The sequence below is a fragment of the Clupea harengus genome, chromosome 23, assembly GCF_900700415.2.
Source record: "Clupea harengus chromosome 23, Ch_v2.0.2, whole genome shotgun sequence".
Classification (NCBI taxonomy): Eukaryota; Metazoa; Chordata; class Actinopteri; order Clupeiformes; family Clupeidae; genus Clupea; species Clupea harengus.
In genome coordinates this window covers 9,162,613-9,182,495 of record NC_045174.1, presented here as the reverse complement: position 1 = coordinate 9,182,495, position 19,883 = coordinate 9,162,613, and the positions used below count along the sequence as shown (strand labels likewise).

The 19,883-nt window shown below is 44.1% G+C and overlaps 5 protein-coding genes across 5 annotated transcripts; 3 read left to right on the top strand and 2 right to left on the bottom strand.

Annotated features, from left to right (window-relative positions):
• The first annotated feature begins 101 nt into the window (after window positions 1-101).
• Window positions 102-3,819, top strand: znf668 (zinc finger protein 668). The gene is made up of 2 exons (XM_012814678.3): window positions 102-501; window positions 1,021-3,819. The coding sequence occupies exon 2, from the start codon at window positions 1,045-1,047 to the stop codon at window positions 3,004-3,006; it is 1,962 nt and encodes a 653-aa protein (XP_012670132.2). The 5' UTR covers window positions 102-501; window positions 1,021-1,044; the 3' UTR covers window positions 3,007-3,819.
• A 71-nt stretch (window positions 3,820-3,890) lies between these two features.
• Window positions 3,891-5,511, top strand: LOC105888748. Its single transcript, XM_012814490.3, has 2 exons — window positions 3,891-4,120; window positions 4,401-5,511. The coding sequence occupies exon 2, from the start codon at window positions 4,415-4,417 to the stop codon at window positions 5,120-5,122; it is 708 nt and encodes a 235-aa protein (XP_012669944.1). The 5' UTR covers window positions 3,891-4,120; window positions 4,401-4,414; the 3' UTR covers window positions 5,123-5,511.
• A 424-nt stretch (window positions 5,512-5,935) lies between these two features.
• Window positions 5,936-8,089, bottom strand: LOC116218751 (CD59B glycoprotein-like). Its single transcript, XM_031561461.2, has 3 exons — window positions 7,917-8,089; window positions 7,382-7,513; window positions 5,936-6,122 (listed from the first exon to the last, which is right to left on the bottom strand). The coding sequence occupies exons 1-3, from the start codon at window positions 7,963-7,965 to the stop codon at window positions 6,025-6,027; spliced, it is 279 nt and encodes a 92-aa protein (XP_031417321.1). The 5' UTR covers window positions 7,966-8,089; the 3' UTR covers window positions 5,936-6,024.
• Window positions 8,090-9,008: 919 nt separating this feature from the next.
• On the bottom strand, window positions 9,009-14,458 carry cd37 (CD37 molecule). The gene is made up of 9 exons (XM_031561057.2): window positions 14,432-14,458; window positions 13,493-13,560; window positions 13,140-13,203; window positions 12,532-12,662; window positions 12,125-12,199; window positions 11,827-11,934; window positions 11,417-11,584; window positions 11,073-11,156; window positions 9,009-9,539 (listed from the first exon to the last, which is right to left on the bottom strand). Exons 2-9 carry the CDS (start codon window positions 13,556-13,558, stop codon window positions 9,468-9,470), a joined length of 768 nt encoding a protein of 255 aa, XP_031416917.1. The 5' UTR covers window positions 13,559-13,560; window positions 14,432-14,458; the 3' UTR covers window positions 9,009-9,467.
• Window positions 14,459-17,639: 3,181 nt separating this feature from the next.
• Window positions 17,640-19,674, top strand: gall (galanin-like). Its single transcript, XM_031561342.2, has 5 exons — window positions 17,640-17,720; window positions 17,826-17,880; window positions 18,650-18,748; window positions 19,136-19,201; window positions 19,342-19,674. The coding sequence occupies exons 1-5, from the start codon at window positions 17,640-17,642 to the stop codon at window positions 19,398-19,400; spliced, it is 360 nt and encodes a 119-aa protein (XP_031417202.1). The 3' UTR covers window positions 19,401-19,674.
• Window positions 19,675-19,883: the final 209 nt, after the last annotated feature.

Sequence of the window (19,883 nt, the reverse complement as noted above, 5' to 3'; positions counted from 1 at the left end):
AAGATCATAAATAGAAACCCGTTAACCGAATAAGAACGCAGTTGCTTCAGCCAGATATTTTTATCGTGTCATGAATACTTTGCCAGCACAGCAAGTCCAATGGTAAAGTTAGTCGGTGTATAATGTTAGCTTGTTACGTTAGTTCTTCAACGCTAGCTAGCTTTCTCCTCCCACCATCCCTCCCCAGACGTGCATCTCTCCTCCCTTTTCTTTCAGTTTGTGTGTCCGGGTTGTTTACTCTGCTGTGCAAATAGACTACCATTGGCGTCAATTCTAAAGTATTAATGTAATTCAGATATTAAAAGCAACGTCTGCCCAAAGTTCAATGGATCTGCGGCAGCAGTGTACAGTTGGACGCGCTGAAACAGATATTTCGTCATGGTCCTAAAGCCGTCCTCGCCTTAAACAATCGCTCAGTGGTGCGACAGAGAAAACAAATACATTGACCTTATTTTGAGGTTGTTAACTATATCTTTCCAAATAAGGCTGCTGGCTCTACAGGTAAGGGATTATATTTATTTCAGTATGTTTTACATTAAAGCATCAGATCTTTTTTCTACCCCGTGCGATGACAGTAGGGCGCAAATACGCTTGTTCAGCCGGTCCTAAAGCCAGCCATTTTGAGTCAGGCTAGCTGACTGAAAAGCAGAGGACTTGCCTGTCATATTGTTTATTACATGCACGTAATGATTGATGATCAGTGAATATTTCTTCATGAGTGTCCAATCAGGAATTTGAGTTACCATGCAAAGTATTCCGCGTTATTTTAAGCCTATGCATACTGAAACTTATTTGACAACAAGAGCATTTTTGCCTAATTGTCCCAGAGGTCCTAATGCCGGCCATTTTGAGATATCTTTATTCCTGATGAATTAATTCGAATCGCCTATTTGTGGGCACCACGTTTTCCACGTCAATACACTTTGACGTTACATAATTACTGTATTTTTAAACAGCGCATAATATTTAAATCATTCTCAGTGATTTCACAAGTTCTCTTAATTTTTAATTTTTCTACAGCAATAACAGAATAATTGCAAAAAGATGGCATCACCCCAGCCAGGCAGTCCGCCCACTGTAGAGCAGTATACACCTCCACCTGCTGAGAAAGAGGCCTCCAAAGATCCAGATGAAATCAAGGAGCAACCCACCAGACGGAGAGGCAAAGGCAGGCCCCCCAAGCCTAAGCCCACGTATAAATGTGCTGCCTGCAAGGAGGCATTTCCTAGTCCTGCGGCACTACGGAGCCACAAGGTCTCAAAGCATGCATGGCTGGAGTGGCAAGGGCAGCACACCTGTGTCCAGTGCAATAAGGCTTTCCCCAGCCGAGCCCAGCTTTCAAAGCATCAGCGCTCCCACTCCGACAACCGTCCCTTCCAGTGTCCTCAGTGTCACAAGGCTTACAAGACCCACACAGAGCTGCGCAACCACAGCCGCTCCCACACCGGTGAGAAGCCTTTCGTGTGCACCGAGTGCGGCAAGGCCTTCATGCAGGCCATCTGCCTACGCATCCACATGACCCAGCACAGCGGTGAGAGACCCCACTCCTGTCCGCACTGTTCCAAGAGTTACCCCACCCTCTCCAAGCTGAAGGTGCACCAGCGGTCACACACGGGCGAGAAGCCCTACTTCTGCGCCGAGTGTGGGAAGAGCTTCGCCGACCCCTCCGTGTACCGTAAGCACCGGCGGAACCATCAGGGGCATCGGCCCTACTCCTGCAGCCAGTGTGACAAGACGTACACAGAGCTGAAGGACCTGAAGAACCACGAGCGTTCACACACGGGGGAGAAGCCCTACCTGTGCTCCGACTGCGGCAAAGCCTTCTCCCGGTCCTCCTCCCTGGCCTGCCACCTGCGCATCCACTTGCAGAACAAACCCTACCAGTGCGGACTGTGCAACAAAGGCTTCACTCAGCGGTCCTCTTACCAGTCCCATCTGCGCACACACTCGGGTGAGAAGCCTTTCCTATGCCCACAGTGTGGCAAAATGTTCTCGGACCCCTCCAGCTTTCGGCGACACCAAAGGGCGCACCAGGGCTTTAAGCCCTATGTTTGCGACAAGTGCACCAAAAAGTTCCGGCAGCCAGCAGACCTGGCTGTGCACCAGAGGGTCCACTCTGGGCAGAGGCCCTACAAGTGCCAGAACTGTGACAAGGCCTTTGTGGCATCCTGGGACTTGCGGCGGCACATGCTGGTGCACACAGGTCTTCGGCCCTTCTCCTGCACCGAGTGTGGCAAGTCGTTCGCTGAGCGCTCAAGCCTCAACAAGCACCGCCGCGTGCACACCGGCGAAAGGCCCTTCAAGTGCGAACAGTGCTTCAAGTCGTTCGTGGTCTCCTCCAGCCTGCGCAAGCATGAGCGGACGCACGTGGCAGAGAGGCCCCAGGAGGCACCCACGGCCCCAGACGAGGCTACGCAGCCCTTCTCCACGCCCACGCTCCCCCAGTTCTCCTGCAGCGTTTGCGACCTGACATTTGGCACATGGGAGGAGGTGCAGGCGCACGAGAGCTACCACGTCACCAGCCCGCCACCGCCACCAACGACCTCCACTGTAGTGGCACTGCCCCTTGGCCCGCACGTGTGCGCCACCTGCCAGGCAGAGTTTGTGCAGCTGGCTGACCTGCACGAGCACGAGAAGATGCACCCCAAGCCGCGGCCGCATGTCTGCGAGAGCTGCGGAAAGGCCTTCCTCAATAAGGCCGGCCTACGCAAGCACCAGCGCATCCACTCCACCGTGCGGCCCCACGCGTGCCAGGTGTGCGGCAAAGCCTTCCTGTTCGCTGCATACCTGCGTAAACACTTGCGCACACACCGTGACGCCGACCCCACTGGCCAGATCGCCCACACCCACACCCAGCCCCTGCCCTCACCCTCGCCCCCTGGTGCGATGTCCCCCTCCGCAGCTGAATCCAGCACCATCTCCCTCACAGTGCCCGTAACAGTGCCAGTGTCGGCGTTTCAGACGGTGCCCACACATGTCTACATTGATAAGGACAATGGACTCTGAGGTGGACCATCAGTTAATCCATTAATTATTTCAAAGCATGAGGCCTACTGCATTTTTTGACCTCATAATCACAGATATATTCGTATGATACTAAATGAAAGGAAAAGAGTTGACCAAAAATCTGCATGTATGTTTCCAGTATTATATGATCCTGACTCCATGCTGTTTATAGCTGGGTAGGTGCTCTGTGATCTTGCAGGGTGATTAGATCTGCAGTGACATCTAACACATTAAGGCAAGTTTCATAACTGCTAAGAATGGTGACATGATGAGAGTCAAGATGCAGATGCACTCCCACGTAGTTTAGTGCAGTGGTTTCAGTTTACCTCTTGCATCTCCGCTCTTTTACGTGAATGACTCTGTACTGTTTTATTTCTGTGATCTAAGCATAATGGTCTCATTTTATATAAAACGCTATTCATTTATTGCCATGTTTGGGTTATCCATAATCAATTACTTAAAAACGAGAATGGATGGGATGACAAATATTTAGAAACTAATGTAGTGAACACATGTGATTTCTTCTCACACTTTTTCAATTTTGTGTGACCAAGGTGAGCAGCATATACAAATATTTAATACTACCTGGTTGAAGTCACTGAATGTTGTACTTTAAATATTTTTTATATGAAATGGAGATCAACATCTGTCCTTTTTCTTTCCCCCTCTGTTGGACATTTCTATTTAATTTAAGTGAGATTGCGGTAATGCTCTGTATCTTTCAGTCATCTGTCCTCTGGCGGCCTAGCCAAAGCAGTGCTGAGGTCATGAGTTGTGACTGTTGGGTTGGCACAATAAAGTCACACAAAAATATCTTCTTTGCTTCAGTGTTTTGTACAAAATGGAGGATTTCAGACTTTACAATGTCTACAATTTCATATGTTTTTGGAAGATAGCTCAATTTAGTCCAAAATGATTGCGTCAAATGAACGTTGTGCATTAGTCATGAAAAGACTTTAGGAAGTACTAGTCTTAAAAAAATTCACTGTGTGAAGAACATCAATACTGATGACGGGTGCAGTTCATCATCCTTTAAACGAGAGAAAACGAACAGAAAACTAACACACCCATGAGAACTCACTGTTCACTCCAGGAAGGCATAGTCATACACACGGTAAGTTGGGCCACATTTTTTCAATGTTTTCTCTTTTGAGTCTTTTTCTTTTTTTGTAGTGGATGGAGGGGGTTTACATGATGAATGCTCCATTCTAACCTTTTGCTCAGTTGTGTTTGTCGTCACATCATAAAAAACGACTTATATATATATATATATATAATATATAACATATATGTATATATGCCAAAAAATTGTGTTGCAGCCTAATATGTGATTGGTGAATTTCTGTGATGAATTGTGCTGAATTAATTTAAAAGAAATATCTCTACATGATTAGCAAAAAGACAGGTAATGGCAGCAGCTATAGTGACTGGCCTGATCCCCATCCTCCGCACAGCAGTGAACACCAGCACCACCTACAAGGCCCGCACTCTGTGGTTCGGCTTCCTGGCCGTCCGCCTGGTGGTGCTTTTCTTGTCCGAGCTCCCCTGGTTCAAGCTGGATACCGACTTCAGCTGCAATGGGACCGCCCGCGACAGCGTGTGCTCGCGGGCATGCTTCAACAAACACTTTGATCGGCCGGCGGTGGCGGCCTGGAACTTCCTCTTTGTGCTCCTCTTGCTCTCCGTGATGCTCATGGAGCTCTTCTCCGCCCATCTGCGCGCCTCCGCCCGCAAGCGCAGCCCGAAGCAGGAGGAGAAGACAGAGGAGCTCATGATGCTGGACCTCCATGCCAGCAAGACCACGCTCCTCTTCTACCTAATGAGTGTGGCGCTGCGCATTATGGTGGAGGTGGCGTTCGTCTACATTCTGCTGCAGTGGAACCTGCCCAAGATGGAGAGTGGGCCCTACGAGTGTGAGCCCGAGGGGAATGTCTGCCCGGGGCCTCAGGTGTGCATAGTGAGGGCCGCAACCGAGAAGCGCATGTCTATCTTTGCCCTGGCATCCATCTCGTGTCTGGTCATAGTGGCCAGTTGCCTGTTTTTTCTGTACGCTGTTATGCACTACCTCTGCAACTTAGGAGGTGGCTCTGTCAGAGATGCTAATAGTCATCTGTAAGAGGGTATACTGTCCCCTGTACTGTATATCTCCATTGTGCCAGTACTGCTACAGGATATGTCATGCTGTGATGTATGTAAAGCTTAATTTTGAGAAAAGTGCATATCCCTATAAAGAGATCTTCAGTTAGAAGGTGATTGTTTGAATATAAATATGCAAGCAGAGATGTTTCACTGTCTGAATTTATGGCACAATTTGTTTTAGGTCTCTTTGTAATTAAGCTATTATATGTTTTTTTTCCATTACCACGAGGCCTTGCGTGTGTAAATTTAACATTCAGAGATTAAAGATAAAACTGTTGGCTAGTCGATTGTGTAAAATGCCTTTTCACTAGTGTGCTCCGCGGGTAGCATCATGGTGTTTCTGAGTAAGGAGAACGGATGCCCTCTGGTCAGGGTGTGAAGGAATGTGCTGGTGTTACTTGAGAGAGAGAGAGCTCTGCGCAACAGACAGTTACGTCTCAGCGACCTTGAAATACCCTCTCAAGTCAGTCCCTCTACCAAGACGCGACCGAGTTTCTGCTTTGACTGTGTTCATTTATGTATATCACGATCAAACTCACAAGCCCGTAGGGAGGAAGAAAGAGAGAGGGAGTGAGAGAAAGAGAGAGAGAGGAATCATGCTGTCAAGCACAAACTTGTTCATAACCTTAGCAGCAAGATGAAAACTTCACAGACAGTCCTCTTCACTATCGTCTCGCCACCTTTTTTTAATCATCTCTGCCAAGGACACATTGTCTCTGGCCTACATGTCTTACAAGCTCACTTGATCAAATGCCGTCCCCCTGAACAAGAAAAGTACTAACAGTATCTCTTAAACAGACAAAATCCTCTGTTTACTGTATGCATTTCTTATTTCATAGTGATAAAGCTTTTCTTCACACAACTTTTCAGACATTCTCTTCAGTTGCAGAGGTCTTCCTCGCAGCAGTGTCTCTCCACAAACGCTGGTGCTTTGCCGTCACACTCCTTTTGGGTGGCACATTTACGCACCTCGCCATCTGCAGAGGGATGTAAGAGGCACTGATTTAAGATCTGACCTTAAGAGGAATGAAGCATATTAGGTTATTACAGAGAAGTCAGGGCCTTGCCACGTCACGTCACTGACTGTAACATGAGAGGAAGCCATGAATTAGGTGAGACGCCGAAGCTCAGCAAAGAGCTCAGCAGAGCCACGCCTGCGTTAAGACGGGCGTGTTTGTTCATCTTGGTGTAGTATGTGAACCCCACCCTCACCTCTGAATGATGGTGTCAGCAACAGACTACTAGCCTACTTCTGTTGTTTACTCTGTTCAATGCCCTGCTGCTACACGCAGCGTTCCTGTTCATTCGCCCTCAGAGAATATGTCTGTGTGCTCTGTACACATTACATATATACCACTGTGTATATTGTCACTCACTGCATACACAACCTCATTTGACCACTTTTAAGTTCTTGTTTTGCGCATACCCACAATTATGCTTGCCTTGTACAGCACTGCACCAATTCTCATTCTCTCACAGAATGCCTGTTTCTAGTGATAAAGCTGCCTCGCCTTGTCTCAACTATGCTCCTCACAGTAGTCCAGCAGTGCTTCACTGTGAACTGACTCCTTTCTGAGTATAAAATTCACCCTGTTAGGTTGTTTTTCTAAATACTCTGCATGACAATCAGCTGCCTGATGTTTGGGTGGCTTAATGGAAGCTCACAAGACTGTTGGCAGTTCTCTCAGAAATTGTATTGTTATGACACAACAGTGTTTTTGTATTGATAATATATTTTTTTCTTTTATTGTTTTGGGTCAGCTCCTTTGTGGTTTCAAAATAAAATGGCTTGCCAGGAAGACGCCATTTTACACAAGTTGAGCCCCTATCTCTCTGTGAACAAAGACAAACAGGGTGGGTCCGGTAAAAGCTTAGCAGAAATATCAAGTTACTGCTGCAGGACTGTCATTCTTCCAGTAGAGGGCAGAAATGTACACATTAAAACATCTATCTATCTAAAAAAAATATGAAACACATGAAACCTCTCAGTTCAGTTCCTATGTGATCTTAACATTATGTAGAGCAATCTTCCAGGGTTGAAAAGGTGAGGTTGGAATGCACTGTCATAATTCAGATAGTTCCAGCAGGAAATGGTATCATACAGAATGATAAATTGAAAATTACTGTTGTGATGATTGATAATTCATACACAATGAATGTCTGAAACATACAGATAGACAGATAGATAGATGGAAAGAGAGAGAGAGAGAGAGAGAGAATAGTTTTCTCCACTCACATGCTGGGTGATGCATGCGGACCGTGAGGCAGTGGGTGAGCATGGGGCTGCACTCTCTCTCCTCGATGTTGGTACAGTCTGGGTTTTCTTTGTTGATGTTCACACAGTGGTGACACTTCAGCGCCTGGGTGGCTGAGGCAGACACACACACACACACACACACACACACACACACAAACACATTATTTAAACAGCAGGTAGACTTCCTTAGCCATATAAGAGATGCAGTGAGAATTATAAGAATTAGAATATAATTATTATTGAATAAGCTATGTTATTACTATTATTATTATTATTATTTATTATGAGTATGGAGTGATGGAGTATAAAATATATTTGTTGTGTCTGTTACATCGATGCAGCCATTTTTAATAGTGACGCACCTTGCCTACATTTTCAGTGTGAGTGGTTTGGAAAGCTATACCATACGGTACACATTGTACACATTTAGATGTGATGCGACTGCATCCATGTTTGATCAGGATGTAAGCCGGACCGGTTCATAAACAATATATGCTATGAGCGTCTCACTTACCACAGAAGACAGCCAGGAGCACAGTCAATCCCAATGAAAGAGAATGCATCCTATGATTTCAAGCACACATTAGAACCACACTATTCCATTGTATTCTATTCCAATGTTGAATTTTCCAGTAAGTGAGCAAACAAAGTATGCTTGGATCAGGATTTCAGCTACACACATGTGGTTTTGGGTGTAATTCATCTGCAGTGATACATATTACAGTAAATCTGCCAATGGCACCATGGGTCTAAGAACAAGCACTGTGTCTAAGACTGGGATCATTTAAAATAACAGTATCTGTATCTGCTGACCACAATATTATGTGACAATTCTCTGGGAACGCTGTCAAGTTTCCAAAACATCTCCAGGAAGAGCTATCATGGCAGTGTCAATACTTAATATTCTTCCTGTGAAATGCATAGAAACCAATGACTGTTTTTCTTTTTTTACAGTTGTTGATAGAAATGTACTCATAGACTCAGTGAATGCCTGTTCTGAATATAACATTTACATTAACATTTTCAATAATTTCAGAGCTGGGAACTTATTGTGTATATGTGAAGAAATCACGAGAAGTGATGTCTTACCTCTGTCTGGGTGATGGACAAGTGCTGTAAACTTTGGGACACAACACCATAGTCATTTATATATGACACCTGACCTCTGTTTTGTCCCACGGCTCTTGTCCCAGACCTATTACTCAGGAGTATCTAGTGTCTGTCACTCCTTTCTTTCTGGGCCTTAGAATGTTCCAAATGGAGTTTTTCGATGCTCAATGATACTGATATGGTACCGACCTCATAGCATGTTTTTGGTATTATTAAAATGATAATATGTTTTTATATGTTATTATATATATATATGTTTTCATAATAATAATATATGATGAACAACCTACACTGAGATGACCCATCCATAAATGTAAAATTGTCAAAAAGCAATACCACACACTTTCAAAACAATTGCATTTAGTAGTTATGAAGTTGGAAATTGTGACATGATCACACAACATAAAAGCATAAATGAAAATCACTTCAAGTGTGCTTATGCCAACAATATCGGAAAAGTTCTGGGATTTTAGAGTGTGGAAATAAGTTTCGTCTGAACAAGAAAATAGGTCATTTATTGTGAGTTTGCAACAATAGTGAAACACAAAACTGTCCCACCCTAGGCCCGGGGGTAGCTTCCTGTTCAAGAGACAGCAGGGCCAACCCAAACAGGAACCGGGACTTTCTCAGAGCAACGTGTTCGTCATGCACCAACAAACACTGAGCGGCCACCCTGGGAGTGAATTTTAAACATTCATGTCTGCAAACGCTACACCTACATCTGGTCATACAGCTGTACAATACACATCATCAGTGACATGACGAGATACAATAACACAAACAGCAATAGCTATACACATAATCTATGTAGCAAATGAAAAAAAAAAATCCAAAGAATATAGCAAATACTTGAATGTAAGGTATGCAAGTGCTTCAATATCTATCTATATACATGACACAACATGGAAGGTGTTGCTTCATTCGATGGATTCTTTATCCATCGTTTCCTTGTGACTTAGTAGAGCATCAACGCATCGGGATTGCTGTATGATTTATACAGATACATCGAAAGGATCATACCACAGATCTGTCAAGAAGAAAACACGGAGAAGGATCAGTGACACCATATAGCAAACATCAATATCCCACAGAATTCCCCTCCATCAGATGGGATGGCTTTGAGCGCATATTCTTGGATAGGTTTCTGCGCTGAGCCCCCAGTAAGACTGAACAGAGCAAGACATACTGTCTGGGAAAAGGGGGGACAAAGAGAAAAGCAATACCTTGCCAGTACTCCATGTAAAAATCACTGGGGGAAATTAGGACACAAAGCAGTGTGAGTCACATATAACAAACGAAGCACAAACACTTACAAGCAGACACATGCACATACACACACACACACACACACTCTCTCTCTCACACACACACACACACTGACACACACACACATACACACACACGCACACACACACACACACACACGCTCGCACACACACACACACACACACACACACACACACACACACACACACACACTCGCACACACACACACACACACACACAAACACACACACACACAAACACACACACACACAAACACACACACACACACACACACACAAACACACACACACACACACACACAAAACCAAAACAATCTGTGCTGTGGATCTACTCTCCATCCAGACCTGGGTCAAACAGGAGTGTTCGGTATCTGATAGGCCTTCAATAGCAATTGTTTGAGGGATTATTGTCACAGTACAATGTCTAGAATGCATCCATCCAACCAATCACGACCTGTGAGCCATGTCTGTTTCTATACAGCCCCCCCCCCCCCCCCCCCCCCCAGCACTGATGAGTGTAAATGGCACAGCAGCACAGCACCCAAACAGACCGCATGCATGTGTGCGGGCACATTGCAACCTGGAGACGTGCAGGCGTCTGCCGCGTGACTTGGCTGGGCAGCAGCGCAGAGGAGAGCAGCTAAGACAGTGGAATACCAGCATCAACAGCCACAGCAGGCTCTGAGAACAGGCAGAGAACGACCAACGGCAGCGCAGAGGCCAGAGGCAATGAGATTGAAATGGAGAGAGAGAGAGAAAGGTAAAGAGGAGGAGGAGGAGGAGGAGGAGCAGGGAATATAATGAGATTGAGATGGGCGAGAGAGAGAAAAACACCAGATGTTTGAGGGCAAATAGATTCGGGGAAAGGGTGTACAGCACTTGTTGCTGAGTTGTGTAACACTGGAGTCGATCCCAGACACAGATTTTCTAGAATTTCTTCTACAGCTGATCTGCGTCATGTTGAAATATCATTTGAAGGTGCATTAGGCAGCCTTGCGTCATAAGAAAATAATCCTGTAATCCTGTAAAGGGTGGTATTGTGAAACAGTGTGATTGCATAAGGGACAGCAAAAAGTATATGCGCATAAATGCTTGTAAATTCCATTTAATGAGAAAATTGTTTTGCAAGAAAATCGTTTTTCAATTGCCTTCCGAGTATTCTCATTTCATGTGGTCCTCACAGCTACTGTAAATGAGAACATTACATCAACATTAACATGAGATTTAAGTTTTGTAAAATCTCCATGTCCTCCATTGGACCAGACTCCACTCACCTCCACTCCAATCAGAGCAAACAGCACTACCATAATGATGAGCATGTGATCATCCATCCAGCTCTCCAGCTGCCTCTTACAGCCCTAAGGGACAATAGAGGCTAGTCACCGTGTGCTTCAGAACAAAGGTGAAAGAACTGCTTGAACAGCACAAGTACAGGAAGTTCATGGGTGGCATGAGAAGGCCCTCTTATACCACAATGCCACATGTCACTTCTCTAAAGATCACTTATGCATGGAGGACCAGAAACAGGAAACATGGACCCTTCAATAAAACAACTGCAACCGCTCAGTATTATTATTTTCCGTTCTTTTTTTAGGGGGGGGGGGGGGGGGGGGCATACCTGTTGGTACATGGCACATTTGGTTGTGTCCAAGGGTGGGCTTTCCCCCTCGCATTCACATGTCGGAGATGTGGTTGAGTTGAGTGGCTGGGACGTGCTGTTGTAGTAATAGCAGGAGCAGGGGGCCCTTTCCCAGTCCGACGGATATTCCCATCCGCAGCACCCACCCTGTCAGACAGGGCAGAGCAACATAGCAGGTCACAGAAAATGGACTGGGAGTGAAATCCCAATTGAAAAGTGTCAAAACATCTGTTGTTTGCATGTGCATGGTTCTGTCACAATACTATGATTTCATGGACGTATTGGTTAAATGAAAAGGCTATGAGCCGACAAACAAAACATCCACAATTCACACAATCTGGGTCAGCTGCTTTCGGCAAATGACCTTAAGTAACCCTAACCCCAGCTACCTCTTGCTGTATGTAGTCCAGCGTCTTCTCAAAGTGCAGCAGGTGTGACTCATTCCTCCCATATAAATCAATGGCTGTGGATATGTGGATCGTCAGACTGCTCTCAAACTACCAAACAAATAAACACAAAAACAAGTGAAACAACCCCCTTGAGTGAGTTTAATTTGGACTAGGACTAGTCAAATCATGTTTGTCCCACAAAACTGTCGCACAGCGAAGGAGATTCAATGAATGAAAATTGAGCCAACAGCAGCATGAAATGGATGAGGTGACCTCATCAGCGACCTGTCTCACTCACCAGGCTCCTCTGTGTGATGAAGAAGACCATGCCAACGCTCTGAGCGGCCAGGAGGATGGTGAGCAGAATAAAGTACTGCGGGCAGAAGGGAAAGGAGACTCGCCACTTAATGGAAACAGTCCCCCAGCCACCCCCCCCCCCTCCCCCGCCCCTCAGTTTCTCCCTGTTATGCAGCACAAACAGTCATAAGCGGCTGGAATGTCTAACGACTGCCTCTGACTGACTGCCAGCATACTGAAAGGTGTGAAAATGTGTTGAGATGCACTATACAAATTTAGTTATATTAACAAAGGTGAGATGGTTCTTGCAAGATCGGCCTACGTGTCTAGTGAGCTCGTTGGAGCCCATTGTGTCAAGTCCCAAAAGGTCAAGTCTGAATAGGCTGTGAGAAAGGTGATAGGACTCACCAAACCCAGCAGGCATTTTGCGTCCTGTATAGCCCCCAGGCACCCCAGAAAGCCCAGGGTCATGGTGATAATGCCTCCGATGAGTAGGAAGTAGGAGAGGAGAGACATGGACATGAAGGTCGGGGGGTCCACTGCAGAAACAGCAACAAGTGTTAGCCTGTCCTATTACCATGATGCTAGCATAAGCGCTACTGCTGCTGGGTTGCTGTAGGCTCTATGGAAATTTGGTGATTACAGACAGTATATTAGCAATGGTGGCCAAATAACTTTTTTGTGAAGTGATTTTATATTAACATTACAAGCAACTTGCCTGACAACTGACATCCACACAGACATCCGTCACTAAACATCACTAAAGTTAAAGAGCTGAGATTGGGAAGATTTGAGCGAGGTCACAAAGTTGAAGACCTTCACAGCAGCTGCTATCAGATTTACTAATCAGAATCAGAATCAGAATCAGAATTGTTTTTATTGCCAAATTAGCAGTCGACACATATTTGTTTTGAAATAAAAACATCAAAGAACCAGCGGGCTACTCTCTGAACCTGGATGTAGCCCACCGTGTCCGTGAGGCAGTGTTAGTGCTGAGAGGCTATCACGACACTCACTGAAGAAGCTGGACTCAGCACAGGTTATCCACACGCCCAGAGACAGCATGAGGGATCCTAAGAACTGAGGGGGAGAGGGGTGATGAGTGCAAGCTCACTGGATTTGTAGTGCTAAGCTAAACCTAAAAATGTTAATATTCTGATTTAGATACAGTGAGGAGATATACTTCATAATATTGGGTGTGGGAAGGAATAGTTTTTCAGAAAAGACACAATCAGGTAACAAATCAGTGATTATCTATTACTATATTATCGCATCATAAGTGAAAATTACTTGATAGTACTTGATATTATATTACAGTAATAGAGGAGAAATCCTTGAAGATAGCAACTGTTCTTACAGACAGACTTACAAAGAAAATGAGGTTGAACAGGAAAACAAAATACTTGGTGACACTAAGGCAGCATTCGGACACCATGTCTGAAAGACAAACAAACGAAACAACGTCAATCTGTGTACATGTACATGTCTATGTGTGTGTGTGTGTGTCAGAGAGACAGAGGAAGAGATAGAGAGAGAGAGAGAGAGAGAGAGAGAAAGAGAGCAGTGTATCCTTCTGAAATGGGGAAGTTGGAGATATATTCAGCTCAGTATTTTGATCCACGGCCTCTCTCTGTTTTCCCCAACACCATGTCACCCTCATGAAATTAGATTGTATGCTCTAGTTCTGCCCTAATGCTTGCTCGTGCACCCTTCCCCAAGATCACCCTGCATACAAACGATACAAGCAGCTCCTCCCCCGGCTCAGATGTCCATCCATGCCCCGGTACTGTCTTATTACCATGAAACAGGAAAGATTGAATTACAGACACGCCATTAAATGTTCATGTGATGATCGGTAACCGAGTGCTATGACCCAACAGTGAGGTATTTCAAAAACATATCATCACACTTTGTTCAGTAAATCGAAGCCATTATTCACTAAATGTTGCAGTTCTACACAAAGCAATACTTGCTAATATTATTCTGGAGGCGTTAAGACTATCCAATGCATTCTTTATTTTCCTAATTCTTTCTTTAAATGTGACTTCATCATAACCATGTTTAAGGGGATATGCATGGAGACAACAGCACTACTAAATCTAGAAAACTCTGAATGCTGATTTCAGTATAAGCTGAACTGGTATTACTGAGTAAATACCTGCAGTACCACATACATAGTATCACAAACATATCCAACACCATTAAACACATATAAATGAAATATTTTCCAATACAGGCATATTAGGAGTGTCGACTTATCTTTAGCAAATAGATTTAAACACATTTATAGGTTCGTGTAGGTTCTTACCTGAAATTTGTCTCAGAGCATCCAGTGTCTGATATGATCATTAAGTGATGTGAAACTCCAAAACATGAAGGCACATGCAAATATACTTTGCATCTGACATCCTCTCAGCATACGTACACTCATTTTCTACCACTCAAACTGGAAACCATCTGTAACTCATGGTGGCTGCATAGTTTAAGAGGGCTGTGGAATGTTTGTAAATAATTGATATCCAAACAGCTGATGACACTAAGGCGCACACTGTCATTGGAGGGATGTCTAAACTAAAGGTATGACTATACAGTGGTGATTGACAGGGTAAGGTAGTTACAAAAGGTCCCATTTTACTGTAATGGCCCATTAACATCTATAGACGCTGTGTTTGTGACAATGAGGTCTAAGAGCTGGTGTTACACGGAAACATACAGTGCGTCAGAACACTCTCAATGGAGCAGTGGTGGTAGGATACCAGCAGCTTCTCTTTCAGGTTGTTTTTCCTGAGGATCCTCAGAATGAAGATCCGCTGCTGTTCGTTCTCGACTACTGCGGTGGTGTTGGAGGTCCAGGAGGATTCTTCAGTGATGTGTGTACCCAGGAACCTGAAAACAGGTTTCCTCCGGTAGTTTATCATGAGTTATTTTGTTCTTGTGGCATTCTGGACGAGATTGTCCACGCCACGCACACCACGCTGCCAGTCTTTGGAGTTCATCCCCGTAGGCTGTCTCGTCTCCTCCTGAGATAAATCCAACCACAGTCGTCCATGAACTTAATGATGGTGTTGGTGGGATGGGTGGGGGCACTGTCACGTGTGTAAAGGGAATAGGGAAGGGGGCTCAACACACAGGGTGGAGGAGAGGGTGGGGGCCTAGTCTAACAGTCTTGTGGCAGTTCGTCAGAAAGTCCTTGATCCAATGTTTGGTAAGTTTAGTGGCCGAAGTCTATGAAAAGCATCCTCACACAGCTCCCCTAGTGTTCAAGGTGGGCCAGTGCGGTGTGAAGAGCAGTGGCGATGGCTCTTCTGTAGACCAACTCACTCTGTAGGAAAATTGGTATGGGTCGGAGGTGGCAGAGAGGCTGGCTTTGATGTGCTGCACGACCCATTATGTGTAATAGCCTTTACACATGAGAACATGAAGCCTGTTTTAATAGAACAGATAAACAAATGAACACAGCATTTAAGAACATTCTATGTTCTTTTATATTCACTTCCTGGTATAATCAGCAACGACATACTGCAATTAAAATGGCATTTAGTCTGAGGGGCCCCAACTAATTTTCTCATCCGTCGAGGCAAGCACTTGATTTCCATTTGTGCCCCCAGACTTTCATTCCTAGCAGAGCACTAAGTACTCGAGGGGGCAAGTGGGAAAATGACTTGTGAAAGTGGTCTGGTGGTCCACACTTGGAAAAAAAAGTGAGAGTGGATGTTCAAAAATACCCCCAGGGAAGTAGCAGCAGCAGCAGTGTGTGTGTGATGGGTTCAAATGAGGGCAGGGTAATTCTGTAGGGGTCACCATCAACCCTCTCTTGTTGGAAAAAGGGCATGGTTATCAACGCACATCAACCTGCCGTATATGTGCACACCCGTTTTGGTTTTGAGGCAGCCGCTGCCCTCTCTCCCTCTCTCTCTCTTTCTCTTGCTCTCCCTCTCTCTCTTATTTATGTGGGTACTGTGTAATTAGGGGGGCGGTAATTAGCAGGAGTGATTTCGGACCCTGCTGTTAATGGAAGGTGGAGGCGGCAAAAGGGGACGGCAATTACACCTGTGGTGAGGTAAAGCCATTAGCTGCTGCAGAGAAGAGCAGAAAATGAGAATCTCTGGCACGAGTACAGGCACTGTGTCATCTCTTATTGTGAAACGGCAGGATAAGCACCAGCAACAATGAGGGAAACATACTTAAGGAAATAAACATAACTTATTTTCCATATGAGGAGATTTGTTGGTAATTACTATGGAAATTCCGATAACAGGACATTGAGCGGATCCAAACTATGACATGTTTGTTGGACTGAATGACATTTGGCAATGTGTCACACCATAGATCAACACCTAATCAATGTTGCAGATGGACGTGTTTTGTACTGTGTGCTTTTCTTGAAGCATGGGTGTTACTGAATAGAATGTATGGGCTTCCCAGCAGAGGTTATCTATTTTTCTGCTTGCTTTTATTCTAACCTCTGGCACTCCTCTCTCTCTCTCTCTCTCTCTCTCTCACTCTCTGTTTCTCTCTCCCTCTCTCTCCTCTTTGCAACGGCCTTGATAATAGCACCAGCAATTATCTTAAATGAAATTCATACTAATAGAGATTCATTATGTTAATAGGCAACAAATTGTGGTATTATATAAAGACACACAGACAGCCAAGCAGTTCGAGAGAAAACTGAGACAGTCACAGACACAGGAACTAACCAAACTGATGCCAAACAAAAGGTTCTTCCTCTGCACCAACATTCTAGAAGAGGATTCTTCTTAACAAAATATTTATTCTGCTCAGATTTAATTTACAATTCAGAAAAAAACGTACTTGCTTCAAGGTAGGAGCTTTGTTGATCTATTTTGTTATGTAGGCATATTTTCTGATTCTTAAGCAGATACTTGCTGTATTGGGGAATATAGTCAGTCATTATAATTGTATATTACAATACTAGTTGCATTTTTAAATCACTTTGTCAGTTGAGCCTAAATCAGGAGTTTATCATAAAAAATGTAAATGTTGGAAATCAGCTAAATGCTTCGTCAGCACACTTCATATTTGTTAAAATAACTGATAAATCAGATACATATTGTGTAGGTATTTATATTGTTGGAGTTAGTCAACTGCATGGACTTACATGAGATGCATACTGTGTTAAAACCTTTTATGAGTTTGTTATTTAAGTGTATTAATACCAATTATAATACGTGAGAAACTGAAGGTTTTATATTATAGATTTTATAGAGTTTATCTATCAAATAGATCTTGTTGCCTTCCAAAGTTTTGATTGTATAACATTTAAAAAAACAGGGTTTAAGTTGTCTTACATCTAAATTCTAAAGGGGAAATATTCATAAAGAGTTCATAAAATCATTATTAACAAGTAATCTACCAAACCAAATCAGGTTTGTTTTCCACCAACTGTTAAAAAAGAAAGTGCAATATCCACACATATCTTTGATTTTCTGCAATAAAATGTATTCGTTTTTTTGGAAAAGTAGAACTAGCTGAGTCTTGTCTGTTTTAATCAACAGATGCAGAGTGGCTATACCATCCTGTGCGTCTCCTTGTTGCTTACAGCACAGCTGGTTACATCAGAAGGAGTGGAACTCCTGGTAAATAAATACATAAATAAATAAATAAATAACCAAACTAAACGCTACCAGGCAAATCTGTTGTTTCATTACAGTCAATCCATTTAAAACCTCTGCTTCTTCCAGACTCCAGCAAAGAGAGGATGGACCCTGAACAGTGCTGGATATCTCCTAGGGCCTTGTAAGTTATTATTTTACAATAAAAACGCATGGATGTAAGCTTGGAAACTGTGCTTTACTTTATCCTCTCTTCTGGTCAACACTTAAAACTGTTTTATATTGGAATGCTGCGGATTTGTAGCCTTTTAAAGTTAAACTCAAAGGTGAGGAGACAGAGAGAGTGGGTTTATTTGACTTGGTAAGTGGCCAGAGACCATGGCAGAAAGTGCAGGTATCGACCAGGATTATTATGCCCTCCTAGGCCACGACTCCAGCAGAGAGGGAGACATAAGTGGGAAGTGTGTGTGTGTGTGTGTGTGTGTGTGTGTGTGTGTGTGTGTGTGAGAGAGGAGTAGGTGGGCTGCTGAGTAAAACAGCCGAGTGGATGACGCAGGAGATGAGGCAAACAAGTCTGTGATGCTGACACGAAGGACCAAATACTGAAGAGGGTTTATTTTTTTCAGTTTTCAAAACTCCTTGATATTTCATCTTAGATGGCAGGGTTGTCGATGATCCTCCTCAACAGCCAGTCAAATCACACCCCTCCATGCTCCTGAAACAATGCGTTGATTGGCTGAAATTGTTTATGTCGTACTCAATGTACTCAAACAAAAACTTAAAATCTAACCTTAGTAAAAGTGTCATATTCCTTCCACCTGTGATATGGCAATCCCAATAGTGACAGTAACGACAACCACAATCATAACATCACCATAATTCTTGTGATTGCGGGGGTCGTTAGTGGCAGATGTGGTGATCATAATGCACAAGTGATCGCTCCTGTCTTTCAGATGCACATCGGACTCTGATGGTGCGGAACGGCTCCCCGCTGGGCAAGAGGAATCTGTGGGAGGAGGTTCCGACTCAGCCCTCTCACCAGCCCTCATACAGTCAGTCCCCCTAAACCACACCGCTCAGGCTGTGGTACACTCACTCCTCACGAAACATGACAAAATGGGTTTAGATAATGTTCTCGTCTAAAGATAGATTAATATGCTTTGTGGTTGAAGTACCACTATTCCACAGGTTAGTAACTGAAGTAGTGATTGTAGATTCTGTATATCATTAATGGAAGCAGATGTGTAAATGTAAGATTCAGCTGCTGATATACAGGGTTTATGAAGAGGAAAAATGGAAGTGGAATGAACTGTGGCTTGGGGATTTTCAATGGGCTACTAACATTTTTCTGTATGGTAAATGATCTGTCCTCAGAGGCAAATCATTTGGTCTTAAGCCATGTACTTAGATGAAGCCTTAAATCCAGTTGTTTTCTTTAGGTACTGACTCAGATGACCTCTATCTCCAAACCCTTCTGGACCTCATCAAGTATCTGCGACTAAAAGGTTCTGTGAGTCTCAACTGCCCCTTTCTTTCCTACCTAATGTCTTTTTCTTGACCTTGAAGACATGATTAACCTTTAGCCATGGATCTATTCTCATAGCATAGAATGAAAAGGGAATACGGTTGTGCTTCTTCTTTCCAGAGACGGGGACCATGAGAGATCTGGACAGCCCTGTGCTGCCGGAGGACAGCAGAGCCTAGCACTCCTGTTTGCTTCCCCGACTCAGTCTGGCTTTGTCAGGGAGAGGATCGAAAAAGGAGTAAGATGATAATGCCAAGGCCATTTCAACACCTTACCTTACTGTTCTCAAAGATGAACATGGTGTTATTTTATGATCCAACAGTTGTTTGTCCACCATTGCTTTTGTATGGCTAAGTCTTTTGTCCAAGGCATATCCTCACGTTTTAAGCTATTTAAAATCACTATCTCGTCATTTTTTTCTATGTTTGCCTATTTGTTCTGAACCAGAAAATAAAGTCAACATCATTAGGAACAAAACCAACGACCTTGTCTGCCTCGCTAACACAAATGTGAGAAGAGGGAAAGGGAGCAGCTGGCCATTTAGACATGTCGTGAAAGAAGGGTTATTTTTATCATCTTTTCAATGAAATGCCACTATGAAGATTGGGCCTTGAGGAAGGTGAGGTGGCGGACACAGGGTCCAATGTCCAGCTGCGCACTTA

Coding starts and splice junctions, on each gene's coding strand:
- gall (XM_031561342.2), top strand. CDS start 17,640: ATGCAGAGTGGCTATACCATCCTGTGCGTCTCCTTGTTGCTTACAGCA. Junction 17,881..18,649: donor TGGATATCTCCTAGGGCCTT/GTAAGTTATTAT, acceptor CCTGTCTTTCAG/ATGCACATCGGACTCTGATG. Junction 18,749..19,135: donor CTCTCACCAGCCCTCATACA/GTCAGTCCCCCT, acceptor TGTTTTCTTTAG/GTACTGACTCAGATGACCTC.
- znf668 (XM_012814678.3), top strand. CDS start 1,045: ATGGCATCACCCCAGCCAGGCAGTCCGCCCACTGTAGAGCAGTATACA.
- LOC105888748 (XM_012814490.3), top strand. CDS start 4,415: ATGGCAGCAGCTATAGTGACTGGCCTGATCCCCATCCTCCGCACAGCA.
- cd37 (XM_031561057.2), bottom strand. CDS start 13,558: ATGGTGTCCGAATGCTGCCTTAGTGTCACCAAGTATTTTGTTTTCCTG. Junction 11,935..12,124: donor TCATCACACAGAGGAGCCTG/GTGAGTGAGACA, acceptor TTTGTTTGGTAG/TTTGAGAGCAGTCTGACGAT. Junction 11,585..11,826: donor TGGACTACATACAGCAAGAG/GTAGCTGGGGTT, acceptor CCTGTCTGACAG/GGTGGGTGCTGCGGATGGGA.
- LOC116218751 (XM_031561461.2), bottom strand. CDS start 7,965: ATGCATTCTCTTTCATTGGGATTGACTGTGCTCCTGGCTGTCTTCTGT. Junction 7,514..7,916: donor GCTCCTGGCTGTCTTCTGTG/GTAAGTGAGACG, acceptor TGTCTGCCTCAG/CCACCCAGGCGCTGAAGTGT. Junction 6,123..7,381: donor CCGCATGCATCACCCAGCAT/GTGAGTGGAGAA, acceptor ATCCCTCTGCAG/ATGGCGAGGTGCGTAAATGT.